Here is a 17,250-nt window from a genome sequence, read left to right on the forward strand (position 1 = left end):
GGTCTTATCGTCTAATAATTAAATTTAAGAATTTTTACTTAAAAATAAATTTTAATTATTATTTAAATTAATAAAGTTAATATTTTATTAAATCTTTCATTCGAGTCTTTAATTAAAAGACAAATTATTATGCTACCTTAGTACAGTTAAAATACTGCAGCTATTTAATAATTTTTTATTTTTATTCACTGAGCAGATTAGACTTTTAATTAATATTTTTAAAAGACGTGTTTTTAATATACAGGTAAATATTATAATTTGCTTAATTCATTAATTTAATATTTAAATTTATTTATATTTATATAAATAAAAATTAAATTTAATTTACTAATTTAATCATTAATTTTAATTTAATTAAATTTATATTTATATTTTAATAATATTATTAAAAATTAAATTTTAAATTAAAGAAGCTAGGGAAAGGGGTTCGTCCATCCTTGTAGAGCCCTGCATGCAAGGATAAGGCTGCTTACTCTGAGAGGTCGCCCGGTATCCCAGAGTCACCGTTCTAGACACCTCACCCAGGTGCCATTCAGCTTTTGGCACGGTTTTCACACCTCCGCTTGGGGGTTAATTCCTTCGGGACCACCCCTGGACAATTGTCCGTGACTGCCTATTTATTTTTGTAACCATATTCAGCAGAAACCCTTGGTACAAGGACCCTCTATCCGGAATTGGAAACTATATTATCTTGTTCAAATGTTCATGGTTTTGGACCAAATGGGTAACATATCTACAACAATATTCAGATATTACATAGTCAACAAACAAGATAATATAGTTTCCATTTTCGAAGAGACGAATATTTATGATATATATCATGTCCGTATTAAAAATCATCAAAATTATTGGTAAAAATGTAAACATTGTTAATGTTATTTGTTTCTATATGCAATTGAAACATTATTTTGTTTTTTAACAAACAAAAAAAAACTTTATTTACATATTAAAGCGGATTTTTTTATTTTCAATGCAAAATCCTGAAAAGATAATTTTATATCTAATTATTTGCATTAGTTGTTTGCAAACCTTACAAAATTGCTTAAAAATGATTATTAAGGTTTATTTTAAAGGTAAAATAAATAATACTAAAAATATTAAAATTTTTACAACTTATTTATTTTCTTTCTAATTTCGCAGCGTTTAAAATTTCTTAAATCTCATGAAATTTAAAATGTGTACATTATTTTGTCATTTATTCGTTTTTTTCGATGCTAAAACTATTCAACTATATTAATCCGACGAAAGAACCCCAGAAAAGTATAGTAGAATTTTTGAAAAATATCACTTCTGATTTTCACCATGAATTTCGTAGCAAGGCGGCCCTGCAGTTAAACAGCGCTGTCGCTTCGCCTTATGGCCCACGGTAAAATCTTATCCTAGTTTTACTTTGCAGGCTTCGCATTGAGTGTCACCGGGCTGATTTTTTGAAATCGCAAACGTAACTTAAATTACAGAAAAGCACTATCTGCATATACTAGTTTGTCTCTTTAAGGCGTGACAAACGTCTTTGAAATTCACCACCGCCAAAGTATGTCTAAAAGGGTGAGTTGTTGAACGAAATATTTTAACCACATAATCTAATGGCAATTATACTTGTCCGTTCACAAAGATTTTTCCCAAAAATGTTCATGTTTTTGTTTTTTGTAATTGAAAGTGGAGTGTATTTTCTCGCTTAAAACTGGCACGTGGTGTACAGTACACGGTAGTGTACTCAATAGAATTCCCCACTAGTAAAAAAAACGACAGAAATGGCTGAACATGCCCGCTCATTCAGCACCTCAAATGTGACTCAAAAATAAAAAACTACACTTTTGCGTATTATTGTTCATTTTCATCAATTTCTGTCATTTTTTAAATCCAAATAATTACTAGTGGGTAATTGGAATATCCTATATCACTTTTTAAACAATTTGTAATTGTGCGTAACTTCGGAATACAGGTGAGGCCCCCGCTTGCCGCTCCTGCCTCTCGCGATTATTTCAAAACAGGCCTCCGTGAAAAAGTACCCTTGTTGTTGCCATTGAAACGGTTTGTCGCGTCGTGTTCCTCTTAGAGTCCTAGCGCAAGCGCTGTACGTCTAACGTGGGAAATAGATTTTAGAGAATCGACGTGGAATAGGGGCTCGAGAATCGATTCCACCAGGCGGAATCGATTCCAAAAAACCAACTCGAGGATAAGGAATCTATTCCTTCGAAGAATCGGACTCTATTCCGGGATCCCTAGTCGGTAGTAGTTTGGAAATCGCTGGCGTACTATGCACCACGCGTCAGTTTCTAGCGGGAAAATATACTCGATTTACAATTACAAAAAACAAAAACAATAGAAAATTTGCAGGAAAAATCTTTCTGAACGGACTAGTATAATTCCCTTTAGCTTACGAGTCGACCTGTATTCATAACTGCGCGGGCATTACCCTTCGTCGTCCGGCTAATAGCATCCTTCGAAGTCATTCCCATTTGACTGAAGAACACGCTCCCATTAGTACTTCCACACCCTGAAGCAGTTCTGCATGTAAGTTTTCGGAATGGCCTTCAGGGCACTCGTCACATTTGTTTTAATCGTCTCTGTGTCTCTGTTTTGCCAAAAATTGTTGTACAAGGTTTGATGAATGTGCTGGCGCATTATCGTGGCGAGGAAGCTAGTCGCCACTTGCCCAAAAATGCGGACGTTTTCGTCTGACTGCGTCACGCAATCTTTTTAGAACTTTTTAGTAATACTCTTTGTTTTCCATCTGACCTTTTAGAGCGTATTCGATGAACAACGCGTTCCTCTTCGAATAAAACAGTTGGCATTGTCATGAGTTGGCCCTCACGCGCCTGCCAGAGTGAGGGTCACTTTCTACTGAAGTATGAACACTTCTAAGTTGCCTAAACCAGACATGCCCAGTCTGGGGAAATTCCCGCCAGGAACACATGTTCAGCGTCCACCACTATTTCGGCTGGAAAGCGAGGGGGGTGATAGGCGCGTAGCTAGATGTTCTCCTTTCCGACCCAAGCAGTACCGCAGGTACGAAATTTCTGTTAAGAGTGCTTGGGGCGACTAACTTTTCAATATAAATTTGTAATAGTGAGTAGAATTTTAATTATTTTATTTCAGTATGTTTACATTTATTTTCAAATAATGTAATTCAAAGGAGAATTGTGCAAAGTATTTATTTTACATTATTCAATATTTTAATATCACAGGTGTGGTTGACTGATACTTTTGAAAGTTTAACAATATATTAACATGATGGACAAGGTAGAAAGATAAGTTATATAAATGAAATATGCTAATATATGTATATATTAAAAATCGTCCCAAGCACCCTGTCAGATATTTCATATCTGCGGTGCTGCTTGGACCGGAGAGGAGAACATCAAGCACGCGTCTACCTCCACTATCGCTCTCCAGGCGAAATAGTGGTAAGCGCAAAACATCTGTTCCTGGCGGGAACTATGGGTTCGGAATATGAATATCGAAGTCTTCGTAAAAAATCTTCCGCACAATTTTTGACGGGTGCGTTCAGTCATCCTAAAATGTGACGCGCACATGGTTAGACTTTTACGCAACTGCATACACAAGTCGACTAAAGATTCACAGGTTCATGCAACTTAGTAAGGGGCCTCACATATGTCCTCCCAAAATGGTAAATATCTATTTTGGCGATAGCACAACTACGCACATAGCTAGAGTACAAGGTCAGATGATTTTGGGATAGACCTCGTATATGGTTAAAATATTGCATTTACCAACTCACCCGTTCAGACATATTTTGGCGGTGACGAAATTGCAGCCGTTTGAAGCGCCTTAGTTCGTTAGTTTACATATAGGATATAAAATTCTTTTAAAATTTTTTTGTCACGCTGCCTTTTGAAAGATTTTTAAAATCGAATCAGAATTTTATACCAATTTTTCGGGACCCAAAAAGAGGTTCTGGTTCGGTAACAGAATTAACTCAATAAAAAATTAACAAATTGTGTGTACTTTCAAAGCTGCAAACAAAATTTGGTTAAGAGTTTTCACATATTTTTCAATAATTTTGGTAGATGAAAAAAAAACTTGCAAGTTATCTTCATGTCAATTTTAAGTCTGATAAAAGTTTAAAAAGTTATATGCTTTAAACAAATTTAAAGAAATAGCAAAAATAAAATGATAAAATTTAATCAAAAATGTAATTGACGCTTTTTTTACTTTTTTTAAAGTGATGCCACTATTTTATCGTAATTAGCCGCTAATTTTAAAATTTATTTAGAAAAAAGTTCGATTATTAATTACGAAAAAATTAGAGCCCATAAAAAGGTGCCAAAATTGCGGCAAGTCATTTGCGCGGCATCTCTTATTTACAAGAATTTAAATTCGACAAAAAATTGGCAAAAATGTGCGGGAGGTATGCGCTTGTTATTAGTTATAGTAATAATGTAGGTTGTACCCTTATTCCTTTTCAGCGTCTCATAGGGGGGGGGGGGGCACCGTAATTGGTCTTTGAAATAATATGTCATACCACCAATTTTTGCTAATTTTTTGTGAACTTACAATTTTTCGGAATGAGAAATGCCGCAATGTAACTTGCCAAGAGCTTGGCTAATCCAGACCGTTACAATCATACTGTTTCAAAATATAATTTTCACGTGAAATCCTTACTTTTCATTACATTTTAAATTGAATATCGTTCACACATTAATCACATATCGAATTGAAAAAATGTTATAATCATCAATTTGATTTATTCACATTCAAGATTATCTACAATAAAATGTCAAATTTGGAAGCGTTTAAATTTAAAAAAGCTTAGAATTGAATAATTTTAAATTAAAAAAGCTTGGAGAAATGTTTGGTAGTGATACTTTTTTCCCTATAACAATATTTCAAAACTTCATTTTTTATAATGACATGGCTACTTGTATCGAAATTTCTGTACAAATAGTCCGATTTTTCGGTACTAATTGCGTCATTGCAAAAGTTCGTGCCTGATTTTAAAATGTTTCATAAAGCATCCAGCGTAGCGGCGTTGTTTGTTGCGAAACAGACCTATACCGTTCTAATTGTCACAGGGATGAATGCCATTTGAGGCAATATAATATTTGGCGGCTTTATAATATAAAAAAGTGTAAAGATTGTGCTGAAATTTTTGGGAAATGATTCAGAATATATAAGGGCACACCTGGCCAGACAGGCTTGCCCTCATTATTTTGAACTATTTTACAGAATTTCAGCACAATATTTACATTTATTAAACTACGGAGCTACTGTATACAATAGCTCTCTGGTACGTACCCAATTATAGATATAAAATGCAAATTATCTTCATAATAATAACAAGCCCAGTGGGTACAAAATCTTAGAACGTAATTAGAACGTCCTCAAAACGTTTTTTGGACGTACAAGTGAAAATGCGTTATTTGAACGTTTTAAAAACTGTCCTAAGTCAGACCAAATAATGTTCCAAAAATGTTTTATGTTCGAATTACGTCTTTAAAACGTCTCTGGAAGATTGTTTGTTTCTGGAACGTTATATGGACTGATTTAGGACATTTTAAAGCCGTTTTAAAGATGTTCTTTAACGCTTGTGCCCACTGGAAAAAGTCTTTTTAATTTACATTCTGTTAGTAACTGGATAAACTTACACGAAGAAATTCACCCGGACATTAGCACTCTGCTGTAGTCGGACATGTAACCACAGCATCTATTTTATTTGTATGGGGTTTTATTAAAGAAGTTTATTTTGAAATTAGAAGTATTTTGCAGTTCATATATAAAAAGCAGAGAAGAGCTGTTACTAAATACATCCATGTCGGTCCGTGTTTCTGTGTGCTTCTATGGTTTAGTGCAAAAATAGTAATAAAGCGGCATAGTAATACAAATTTTCAGTGCTTTTCTTTTGGAATTTTTTCGATAATTTTTCCCAAACTAAAAAATCATTGGCATTATGCGATATACTCGCCAGAAAACACTTCACTACCCGTTCACCGGATATCGATATGGGTCTTTGAAAAGATACTGCAATAGCTGTAAAATACAAATGTCCGATTATTACCCAGTTCGAAGTGCCTATTCGTATCCCTAATGTATGGGAGAAATTGAGCTATTCCTACCACTATTAACTCTGATTGGTACCCTTTTCCAATTCATCCAATCTGTGTCAATAGTGGTACGAATAGTCAAATCTTTACTAGCACGAATATCTATGTCTTACATAATTATCCTTCTTGAAGTTATCTTTTTCGTCTTCTAGATTACGATCTGCAAAAATCTTGTTGATTGGATTGAATGGATATTGCGCAGAAGTAGCGAAAAACATAATACTAGCTGGTGTAAAATCTGTAAGATTTATGGATCATAGGCCTCTTAGCCCACTAGATGTGTGTTCTCAATTTTTAGCCCCCAGAGACCAGATTGGAAAAAATGTAAGTAATTTTTACAATGTTCCCTTTCTGTATACTACCGGCAGAAAGTTTGGGTACATTTGCTTTGATTGGTTTAAAAATTCATGCATCACTTCAAAGACTAATATATATCAAAGTAATGTGTAAATATTTAAATATAATGTGTAAAAGTAAAGTAAAAAGGTTTTTTAAAATGAATGAACGTTTTGAAATCTTAAATTCAACTCTTTGCCAAATCTTGAAAAGCTTTACAAAAAATTGGTAAAATTCACAACATCAAAAGTAAATCTTACTCTTTAAATCTAATTCTAGAGGTCTATTAAATATTATGTAAGGTTTAAGTTTTCATATAAATTTGCACTTTGTAACAAATGAAGGTTAACGACGAATCTTGGACTTTTGGCTCCCGAAAATTTCTATTGCATGAGTTAATTTTTATTGATACCTAGAAATTATTTAATACACCCTCAGAAATTTCCCCTCAAAGATAAGGCCGGTCTTTTAATCCTTAAAGTAGGATACTTTAAAAGCAGATTCGTTTCACTCTTAAACGATCTGGTTTTGCGCTGAAATGATGTCGACTAAATTATAGAGTCACGCCTTTTCATTTTTAGAAGACAATCACTTTTACCGTGGAACGATTCTTCGATTAACGCTAAAAGTATGCACTTTAATGGTGAAACGATTGCATTTTAAAAGTCCGGTGATGCGATTCCACGCATGCGCACACATTCATCCTCTCATTCAGATACATGCAACCTAGCACGAATAAATGTTTGTAAATTATTTTACGGTAAGAGTACGGTCCCATTTTAAGCGTTAAACTGCACCTTCTATGCGTTAAAGTAGAGTTACTTATCGTTGAAACGATTTTTAGTTAAACGGCTGAGAGTGTATTCAATCTTGTTCTTGATTTAGATCTAAAGAGTACGATTTGATTTTATGATTTTTCAACAATTTCAGGAACACTTTTCTAGATTTGGCAAAGAGTAGAACTCAAGATCTAAAACGGTTCATTTTGATGAAAAAAACTTTAAAGATTGAAAATAAATATATTTTGTCTTGTTCATTAAAATCATTTCAACGTAGGCGGATTCAACGCGAAATTTTTCAATCTTTCAAATGATTCTACTTGCAAAGTCGTATATTCAGTTTTTGCACATATATTCGTCTTTGAAGTGAAGTACGAATTTTCAAATGGCTTAAGGAATAGTACCTAAATTTTCTGTGATCAGTTTATCTTTCATGCAACTTTTCCACATCCTTATACTTACTTTATACTTTAACACCATATTTCCACTTTATACATGAGATCACTGTACCAGCGCCTAAAAGATTTTCATATTCTCTTTCTTCCTACAATTTTTCCGCCCAAAAACCGAAACTTTTGAATCTGCTGCATTTAAAACCAATTTCTTTTCCTGTAAATAGTTTCTAGCCTGTTTATCATATTTTCCAAAATCTTTGATGCTTTATCTATTATTGCTACGTCGTTCGCGTATTCCAAAGTCCCAAATTTGCCCTCTTCTGCCACCAATTTTTCCTCTAACCCTTTCTTGAATTCTTCTGCATTGTTCACATTGAACACCACAAAAATGAGCGGCTCAGTGGATATTCCTGCCTGAATCATATCCACCTTTTGAATTATTTCGATGTTTTGAGTCTTTACCTTCACCGTATCTTTCGTTTCTTAGTAAGTTTTGCTTACTCTCGATCAATCCTATTCTTATTTCTTTCTTCCCCATTATTTCTTACAACTTTTCCCCATTTACTGATGGTAACGCTGCCCTTAAAATTAACAAAGAAAGCACATAATTTTCCTTTTTTTTCTCAAATTTTTCTATGTCACGTGTTAAACAACATATATATTGTTCCCTCCGTCTACTCCTGAAGAAATTCTTCACCTTTTCATAATTTTTTTACCACTTCTTGCTACTTCCTTCTGTTTTCCTTGCTACTGTAAATCCATGTCTCGTTACCAAAGCCATCACTGCCTTATACTTTGCCCTTCTTCAATCTTTTAATCTGCGCTTCTATTTTTCATCCTCCAGCTCCTACTCGTCTTCTAATTTACTTCGCTGCCAACTATCAATTTGTTTCACTCGCGGAGGCTTTTTGTAGCTTATGCTTACTGTGTGGTGCCAGAAACCCCCATAGCTTCAGCACGTTTCGCATCAGTCTTTGCGAAACGAAGCTGCCTACCTCTCAGAAACTGGATATGTATACCGAGCGCTTGCGTAACCGCTGTATTAAGAAGCCACAGACGAAGAGGAGGAAGCGACATTAAGACCAACCGCGGAAAGCAGGCATTGCCTGACAGATGATTTTCATTTCAGGACAAGGAGGAACATTAACATGTAGGTTCTTCCTAAGCCCTAAGAGCTGACTGATATAAATGCCTCTCTTCATGAGGATATCTCGGAGGAGTCCAACCTCATGAACATCAATTGCTCTTTTTTCTGGTGCTGCGAGAAACTTAATTGATTCAAATCGATGGCTAAAACTGACAATGGATCAAAAGACCAAAAGACGCTTGCATCAACTGAACAAGAAGATTGGATGGGCACGATAGAATACCTCCCGCGTTCAGTGTGTGATTGACTACATAACAGCTGTTAGACCGTTCACGGAAAGGGTTCGAAATATCGCCCAAAAACTGAGGATTTACAGTCACACACCGAACAAGTTAAAGCGGCTGACAATCATGCAGCGTATTGTTGACAAAATACGGCTGTTATCTGACGCAATTAGAAAAATACAGAAGTAGAGATAACTCAAGGAGAATCAACAGTTTCTCGCTATTCCATCGTGCCACTTCGGCGATCTTCCTATTTCTGTCAAAAATCCACCCAAGCCCAACAAGGTAGAGACTTTTTGGAGAGAGGTATACAAGATCCCGAAAACATTGGAGTTGAAAGAATAATAATAATAATAATAATATTAGCAGCTTCAAGGAGATTTGCGACCTTATAACATCTGAGGAGGAATGTCCATGAATTACTGCTGAAGACGTGAAAAAAGCACTTAGGGACACGAAGAACTTTTCCGCTGTAGCACCAGATGGCATCAAGAACTTTTGGCGCAAGAAGTCTACTTCTATACACCAACATCTGGCCCGCATATTCACCTCATATTTAAAATCGAAAACACTTATTCCACAGTGTCTCGTGTTAAGCCGTACTATATTCCTTCCCAAAAAGGCAACTTGTCCAACCCAGAAAATTACAGGCCAATTACTTATTTCAACATGCTATAAAAGATCTTTGCAGCTGTGCTAAAGAACAGGATTGCTTGCATAATTGAGCCTATGTGGAGGATGTGCGAACAACGTTGCTCGAAGTTTCTGTCTGTTGGAAAGCTTAAAGGTTCATCCACTCTCAATCAGACGCATATATAGATTAATGCCCCTTTGGTAAACTTTATTTACTATCTCATCGGAAAATTATCGTGTGATAATGAACAACACCACCTTCAAGAGGGGCTTCTTTTAGATCGACACCGTTAGCCTTCTGCTCTTTTGCATCACATTTCTGACTATCTCTCGCACCGCGAAATTCTCCTGGAGACCTCTGCAGCCTAATGATCTAATGATCTCTGCTTCTGGTAGACCGTGAGCTTGTGGATATAAGTGGTATTAAATATTTTGACACTGGAGAAACCTATACGTAACTGGGCGTGCCTCAAAGCCGCATTCAGGACGTAACGTCAGTGAATGACTCTCTCTGAAGCAGATACAAGTATCTTCGACAGGTTTGGTCTTCATATCGGTCGGCGTTAAACAAGGTATCTGCGAATAACGTGCTTGCCATCCCAGTTTTACTCGACTCGTTTGGGGTGGTTCAATGGACGAAAAACGAGCTTAAGGCCCTTGACATCGCCACAAATAAGATCATGCATATGCGTAAGAGCTTGTATATCAATTCTTCTGTTCCGCGATTATACATCATACACCGTCAAGGCGGATGCGAACTTCTGAATCTTCACTTCTAAAAGCCGAAGTAAAGAAAGCAGTATTTTAAAAATTCCACAAAACCTACTCTATAAGAAAATGTACGAAAACTTGAGCAGAAATATAGAAAAACAGTCTATCGAAGGAGCTTTCCTCGGATCATCAGAAATTAATTCATGTACAGATGTCATTTCTACCTTAGTATACCGTGACTCAGTGGCGGACTAGGTACCCAGGGGCGCGGGCGGCGAGCCAATACTGGGGGCGACTTCTAAAAAAAAGGTCATCTGAGAAAGGGAAAAACTGTTTCCAATAAGTATAATGTAAACACATTAGATGTGTGTAAAACGCCCCCCCCCCCCACCCCCAGGCTGTCATAAAAACTTTTGGAATTTTTGTGAAAAATCGAAAATTCATATTTTGATCAAAAAAAAAAAAATTAATAATAAAACATTCTGTTTCGTGGTCTAACTATGCAAGTTACAAGTCACCCACAAAAGAGCTCCAAATTCGGTATTAATAATTGTTTATAGAACGCGTTGTTTTTTATTTTGAGCTTCGATTTAATCTTAAAAAAACATTGAAAATAAAAAATTAAATTTTTATAAAAACAAAATAGTTAATTTATAGAAGGTGAACTTATTAAATTATAAAAACAATACAGCGCAAATATGTCTGCTTCAATACCCATGCATATAATGAATTGTAATAATATAAATTTATTGCAATACACTTTTCAGTATGGCTGAAAAACAAATTTAGAAATAAGGAAAAAAAAATTTAATTATCCATTATAAATATAATCTGTACTTTAGTTTGCAATAACTGAATAATCAATCTCGAGCCGCAGTACAAACATAAATGTAATCTACATTTGATATAATAGTGTTGAAGTTAATGTAGAAAAGTTCGCATTTTGGAAAAAATCAAGGGCGAAGCACGAGATACGTGATGAGAATGTGTTCGTTAAAGATGAAGGAGCGTTAACAAAAGATAATTCGTAATCTTTAAATTACAGTTTTTTTTATGCTTTGACCTTTAATTTAAAAAAGTTTTTGCACAAATGTGGGGAAGTACAAAGACCGAGCATGCAGCGTGAAGTAAATACATTATCGAGCGCGAAGCGCAAGAACCAAAAGTCGTGCACCGTGGACGCGCTGCAACTTGAAAGCAATAAGAATGTGCCCGCACAGAGGGCAGATTGTTTTTCGTCTAAGAGTTCAACCAATTGTTAATTTTTTTCATGTTTCTTATTATTTTTAAAGAATGAAAAACTTGTCACACCATAGACTGCAAGGTTTCAAGTATTTTTGCGGCGAAGATTTAAGCCTTGATTTAAATAAGTAATTCATAATAACAACATTAAAAATTACGAAAAATACTAAAATTATAAGGAAATAATTATTATAGTAAAGTAGAGCAAAATATAGTGATATTTCACAATTTCCAAAAGAATGAAATATATCCTTTGATTGCTACTTAACTTTAACATGATTTAGACTCAGAAAATAAACCTATTGCATAAAGGTGCTACTTAGGCGTATAATGTAAATAATGAATAATACAAACTATAAAATAGCCTCGGAAAGGACTGGAACTTTAATTGACAAAAGGCATGCACACAGTAAATCTGAAGGTCATGTATCAGGCTATGAATGGAGACCGGGTGTTTGGAATGCTGGGAGGTAAATGATCACAAGATAAAAGAATTGCGAGAAACTATGGACGTGAGGAAACTAGATATTTTATGTGTACCTGAAACAAAGGAAAAGGGATGCGAAAGTAAAGACATAGAAAACGGCGTGTTGAAAGACGTATTTAAAATATGGTCAGGAGTAGATAGTGAATAGCATGATAGGTAAGGAGTAGGTCAGATTTTGAATGAAAGAGCGAAGCAGCATCTCGGAGATCATGATTTCGTATCTCCCAGACTGCTGTGGGCTAGAATGAAAGTAGCAATCAGAAGATTATTCATGATAGCATGCTATGCGCCAGTTGATAGTGATCTCACATAAGTAAAAGAGGCCTTCTAAAACACTTTAAATAACACAATAAACATTTGTGAACATTGCAAAAGCATAATTCTGCTAGGAGACATGAACGGAGGGGTGGGCATCCAAAGTCAGGATTTTTAAAGAGTACTAGGTAATTTTGGGGATCTAAGAACAAACTATAACGGAAATAAATTAGTTGGTCTATGCTTAGAAAGGGGTCAATTTTTTTACAAATACTTGGTAGCCACAGTATAATTGACTTTGTTGTTGCGGATGAAAGCCTAAGAGAGCTGGTGAAATATACAAATATACAAACGCGAATAAAAATCGAGAACCTAGAGAAACCGGATGTGCGAATAGATTTCCAAAATAAGATAATCGAAAGCATAGGTAGGGCAACATGTGAGGAGCTTATAAAAAATTAAAATATAGAGGGCGCATGGGCAAAGTTCCGGGACATCATCGTTAGGTGTACGTTCAAAATGTGTGTTACCGCGGTTGTAGGAAGAATATCTGGTGATGCGTGGTGGAGTGATGAAATTCAGGCTGCCTAAAATGCAAAAAAAAGCGTACAGGAAAACTTTGAACATCGCAGGTCTTAGCGATGAGGAAAGAAATAGACGTATAAATGATAACAGACACAAAAAGAGAATACTGAAACGATTAATTAAGGAAAGTTAAGATAAAATTGGAACAGGAGGAGAGAAGAAAATACAAAACGACTTTGAAGGAAGCAAGAAACTGATTTATAAAAAAATTAAGGGAAATAAAAGTACAGAATTTGTCAACATGAGGAACAGTAATGGGGAAATGCTATATGATGCAGACGGGATACTAGACGCTTTCAGATACTATTTTAGGGGACAATTCGGAGATGAAGCTATAAGACGCCGGGGTAGACAATATTAACGCTGAAATGCTTAAACACGGTGACGAGTACATACCACATAGACTGTGCGAATTGATAAATTTATGTTTCGAGATGGGAGACGTCCCAGACGATTGAAAAAAAGCGATTATCGTACCAATGTACAAACGAAAGAGAGATAAAATCGTCTGCAATAATTACAGAGGAATTAGCTTATTAAGTACCGTGATTAAAATATACTCAAAAATATAAATGTAAAAACATAAAAATAAGTATGTATACCTTGGTAGCTTATTTACTAGGGACGGGAAGATAGATGAGGAATTAGATAAACGCATAAAGCGAAGGTAAGGAGGTTATTGGTAGAGCAGGGCCCCGGATCAGAAGTAAAAATATATCAAATAAAGCTAAAATGGCAACACATAATTCTATATTTTACCAAATGTAGTATACGGTAGCGAGACATGGACTTTCAAGAAAAGTATAAGAGTAAAATTAACGCAATTGCCATGAGATTCATGCGCATAATATGCGGCAAACTCTGATTGATAAAGTGAGTAACGAGATAATTGTCAAAGAATGTGGTACAGAAGAGACGCTAATATACACATGGGAAAGAAATCGGTGAAGATGGTTCGGGCATGTTGAGAGAATGCCAAATGAACGACTAACGATACAAGTGTATCAAGGTAAAGTAAATGGTAGTGTGCCCAGAGGCAGACTGCGGAAAGAATGGTTAGAATGTTTGAATGAGACCCTAGTTAGAAGAGACATAAGAAGCTAACGAAACACGAGAGCCTGCATGAAAAAATGCATGGACGTAAAAGAAGCTGGAGAAGTATGTCAGGATACAAAAGTATGGCGGCAAACACATAGTTAATAAAAAGAGTGTCAGCAGAGTGAATGCCGCCTGAAACAAAAGACCTTGGACACTAATGGACCCAAGTGGGGAACCTTACATAACGACTTTGTGAGGGCCTTCACTTACGGTGATCAGCAACCTGGGTCGGAGCAGTGTTGCGGAACAAACGTGTTATTTACAAAAATAACACGACACTTTTAGATCAATCTAAAAATGTTCTATCCCTTCCTTACGTTACTTCTTTCCCCACCGAGCGAGTCACGCATACTCCGAAAGGGAAATGGCCAAATGGTGTAATAATGGCGCAATAAACATAATTTAATTATTGTTTCCATTGAAATTAAATATGAGATTATATATGTTGTATTTTAATCAATAATGTAAAACCAATTTATAAATACAAGTATGCTGTGAATGTGGTGACCACACCTTTTGGCGCAACGGAATAGATGAGAGAGAGAGAGAGAGAAAGAGAGAGCGAGAATCGAGATAAAAGTTATGAAGAAAGGTGGTTGCTAATAACCTATCGAATCTCCGACCTCTAACTAGAGCCCTTGGCGAGGAAAGCAAATAAGTTACTACAGGCGGTTCTAAGGGACCCCGCACAAAATACATTGAAAAAAGGTCTCGGAGGATTTTTCTAAATTTTAGTTCACATTCCCGATAAAAAGTTCTTATTCCAAAAAGTAAAAAATGGACAGCTTTTCATTTGTACACGGTAAAAAAAATTGAGCTGCGACAGAGATATTATTACTTTTTATAGCTAAACATTTAGCTGAAAGCGAACGAAGAAATTAAGAAAGATTCCTGGATCAGCGAAAATGAATATCCTTGACTATTTTCCATATACCAGGCACATCATATAGTCAAACCCCTGATAAGTATAGCTATAATAGAGATTTTAAGAATAGGTGTCTGAAGGAATTATCGGAAGAGCGCCGGTGCATTGTGGGAGCAGCAAAATAAAATGGCGACGGTCTAATCGGGAGCAGTGACAGTTCAGATTTACTTTGGACAATTAAACGCTTTTTACCACTTAACATGTGCGCGCATGTTAATATTAAATAGAGTTTATGATGCTGTAATAATAATTTACAATTGTTTCGATTGTAGGTGATAACTATATTGAAATATCAAGAAACGCGATACAAACAACAAACTTGACCTCCAAATTGCATTATACGGATTTCAGGGAACTTCGTTTTCGCGATACCAGACAAAAGATTGGCTAGTGTAAGTTAAAATATCTCTATAACAACTCAATTTTTTTCTAATCTGAAGATAATAAAATTATACATAATCTGTCGAAAATAATAAACTCTCCAACTTAGCAATTTTGTCCAAATTACTGATTTACGAGAACAATTTACATAAAGTAACTAAATGTTTAACTCTTCTAACTAAACGTTTTACCTAATCTAAGCGGACACTTTCCGTGTATCGTATTAAAGGTCGCTTTTTGTCCACGCTAGAGTAGACGTACCGAAACTCGAAGTCCGTTGGGCGCCACGCTCAGGGCTCATGCCTAACTGTGCTTCTTTGACGTCTTGAAGTTTAGGATCCCTGATCGATAATGTGCATGTCTGAACCATGTAGAGGTGCCAACCAGTCCTCTAGTGTCGGTATATCTGTTAGCAGACATGAAAAGCGACTTTGGACGCAGCACCAAAGAAAAAGTATCCTTCTCTCGACTTCAGACACGTACATTATTGATCGGAGGTTCTAAACTACAAAATATCAAAGGAGCACAGAGCTGCGCATGATCCCTGAGCGTGGCACCAAACCGTCTTCTAGTGTCGGTATGTCTTCTTTAGCAAGCTGTAGACGCAACATCAACGAAAAACTATTTTTCTCTCGACCTTCAGCTACGTATATTATTGATCAGGGGGTTAAAAATAAAAAAATGAAAAAATATAAAAATCCACCGAGACCTTTTTCAATGTATTTTGTGCGGGGTCCTTTTGATCAAATATGGAGCAGTTTAATTTTCATTTAAGAGAATTAATTTTCAGTAAAAATTTAATTTTCTATGAAACAGTTTATTTTTGTACCAAATTGTTTTACTTTCTATAAAACAGTTGATTTTTGAACACGAGAATATGAATTTTCAAGAAAAAAAGTTGATTTTTAACCGATCAGTGGAATTTTCAACAAATTAGTTATATGTTCAGTTCGAAATTAATGTTCAATGAACAAAAGGAATTTTCGGTAAAATGTTTAATTTTCCATAACGAACATAAACATTTAGGAAATTGATTTTAATTGCAAACAAGTTAAATTTCCAACAAATTTGAACAAATTAGTTAAATATTCAGTTTAAAAATTAATATTCAACAAAATAACGACAAAAAAAGATTTCAATTAAAAAAAGAAAATACAGTCGAACCTCGGTCACTGTCACCCATCGGGATTCAGCGTATCGGACACTGTAAGCGCACGCAGTCTAACCCCGCAGCCAATCTGCGTCGATTTACAGGACTGTATCGATACGATGTCTTGTATGTGCCCTTGATAGTATACTAATGTTATCGGACGCATCGGCCCTGGGCTAATCACCTGATTCTTACAGTGTCCGCGAAACAGCTGATGATAGTGTCCGATGTGTGACAGTGTCCAAAGTTCGACGGCAGAAAACCAAAAATTCCGAGTGCAGTCGGTTACCGATAGACGAGTTTGGATGTAGATATTCGATAGCAGTTATAAACGCAGTGAAAACAGAACTTGGTGAGAATTAAATTACGAACTGGTCCCATCCGAAGTCTCACCGCCTCCGTCCGTTTTAGACTCGGTGAGTCGAGAATCATCACACACACCTACTGTCGTCATTTATTTAAGAAAATGTCGATTTATAATTTTCAGCGAGCTCAGGCTTCATTGCAAAGAGCTAAAAACTTGAATGCTATGGTATCAGTAACTGCCGACGAAAGCAATCTGGATGACAAACCAGATGAATTCTTTCACAACTTTGATGTGATTTGTGCTTCCGAATGTACAGTGACGCAGATAAAACGTCTTAATAAAATCGCCAGGAAACAGAACATCAACTTTTTTGTTGGAGATGTATGGGGCATGTTTGGATACACATTTGCAGATTTAGGAACTCACACATTCGTTGAGTAAGTTGATATTAACAATGTTTTACTAATAATTGAAAGCGATCTTGGAATTCTTTATTACGGTAGATCTTATTTTCGGCATCTGAATTGGTT

At 35.6% G+C, this 17,250-nt stretch overlaps 1 protein-coding gene across 1 annotated transcript in view; it reads left to right on the top strand.

Annotated features, from left to right (window-relative positions):
• Nucleotides 1–17,250, top strand: part of LOC117171226 (SUMO-activating enzyme subunit 1) — a 48,621-nt gene that overhangs the window by 3,845 nt on the left and 27,526 nt on the right. The window contains exons 2-3 of the mRNA XM_033358329.1: nucleotides 6,218–6,389; nucleotides 16,901–17,157. Coding sequence (XP_033214220.1) covers nucleotides 6,218–6,389; nucleotides 16,901–17,157 — 429 coding nt within the window. The remainder of the gene's footprint in view (nucleotides 1–6,217; nucleotides 6,390–16,900; nucleotides 17,158–17,250) is intronic.

Source organism: Belonocnema kinseyi, chromosome 4 (assembly GCF_010883055.1).
Source record: "Belonocnema kinseyi isolate 2016_QV_RU_SX_M_011 chromosome 4, B_treatae_v1, whole genome shotgun sequence".
In the NCBI taxonomy this organism is placed as follows: domain Eukaryota; kingdom Metazoa; phylum Arthropoda; class Insecta; order Hymenoptera; family Cynipidae; genus Belonocnema; species Belonocnema kinseyi.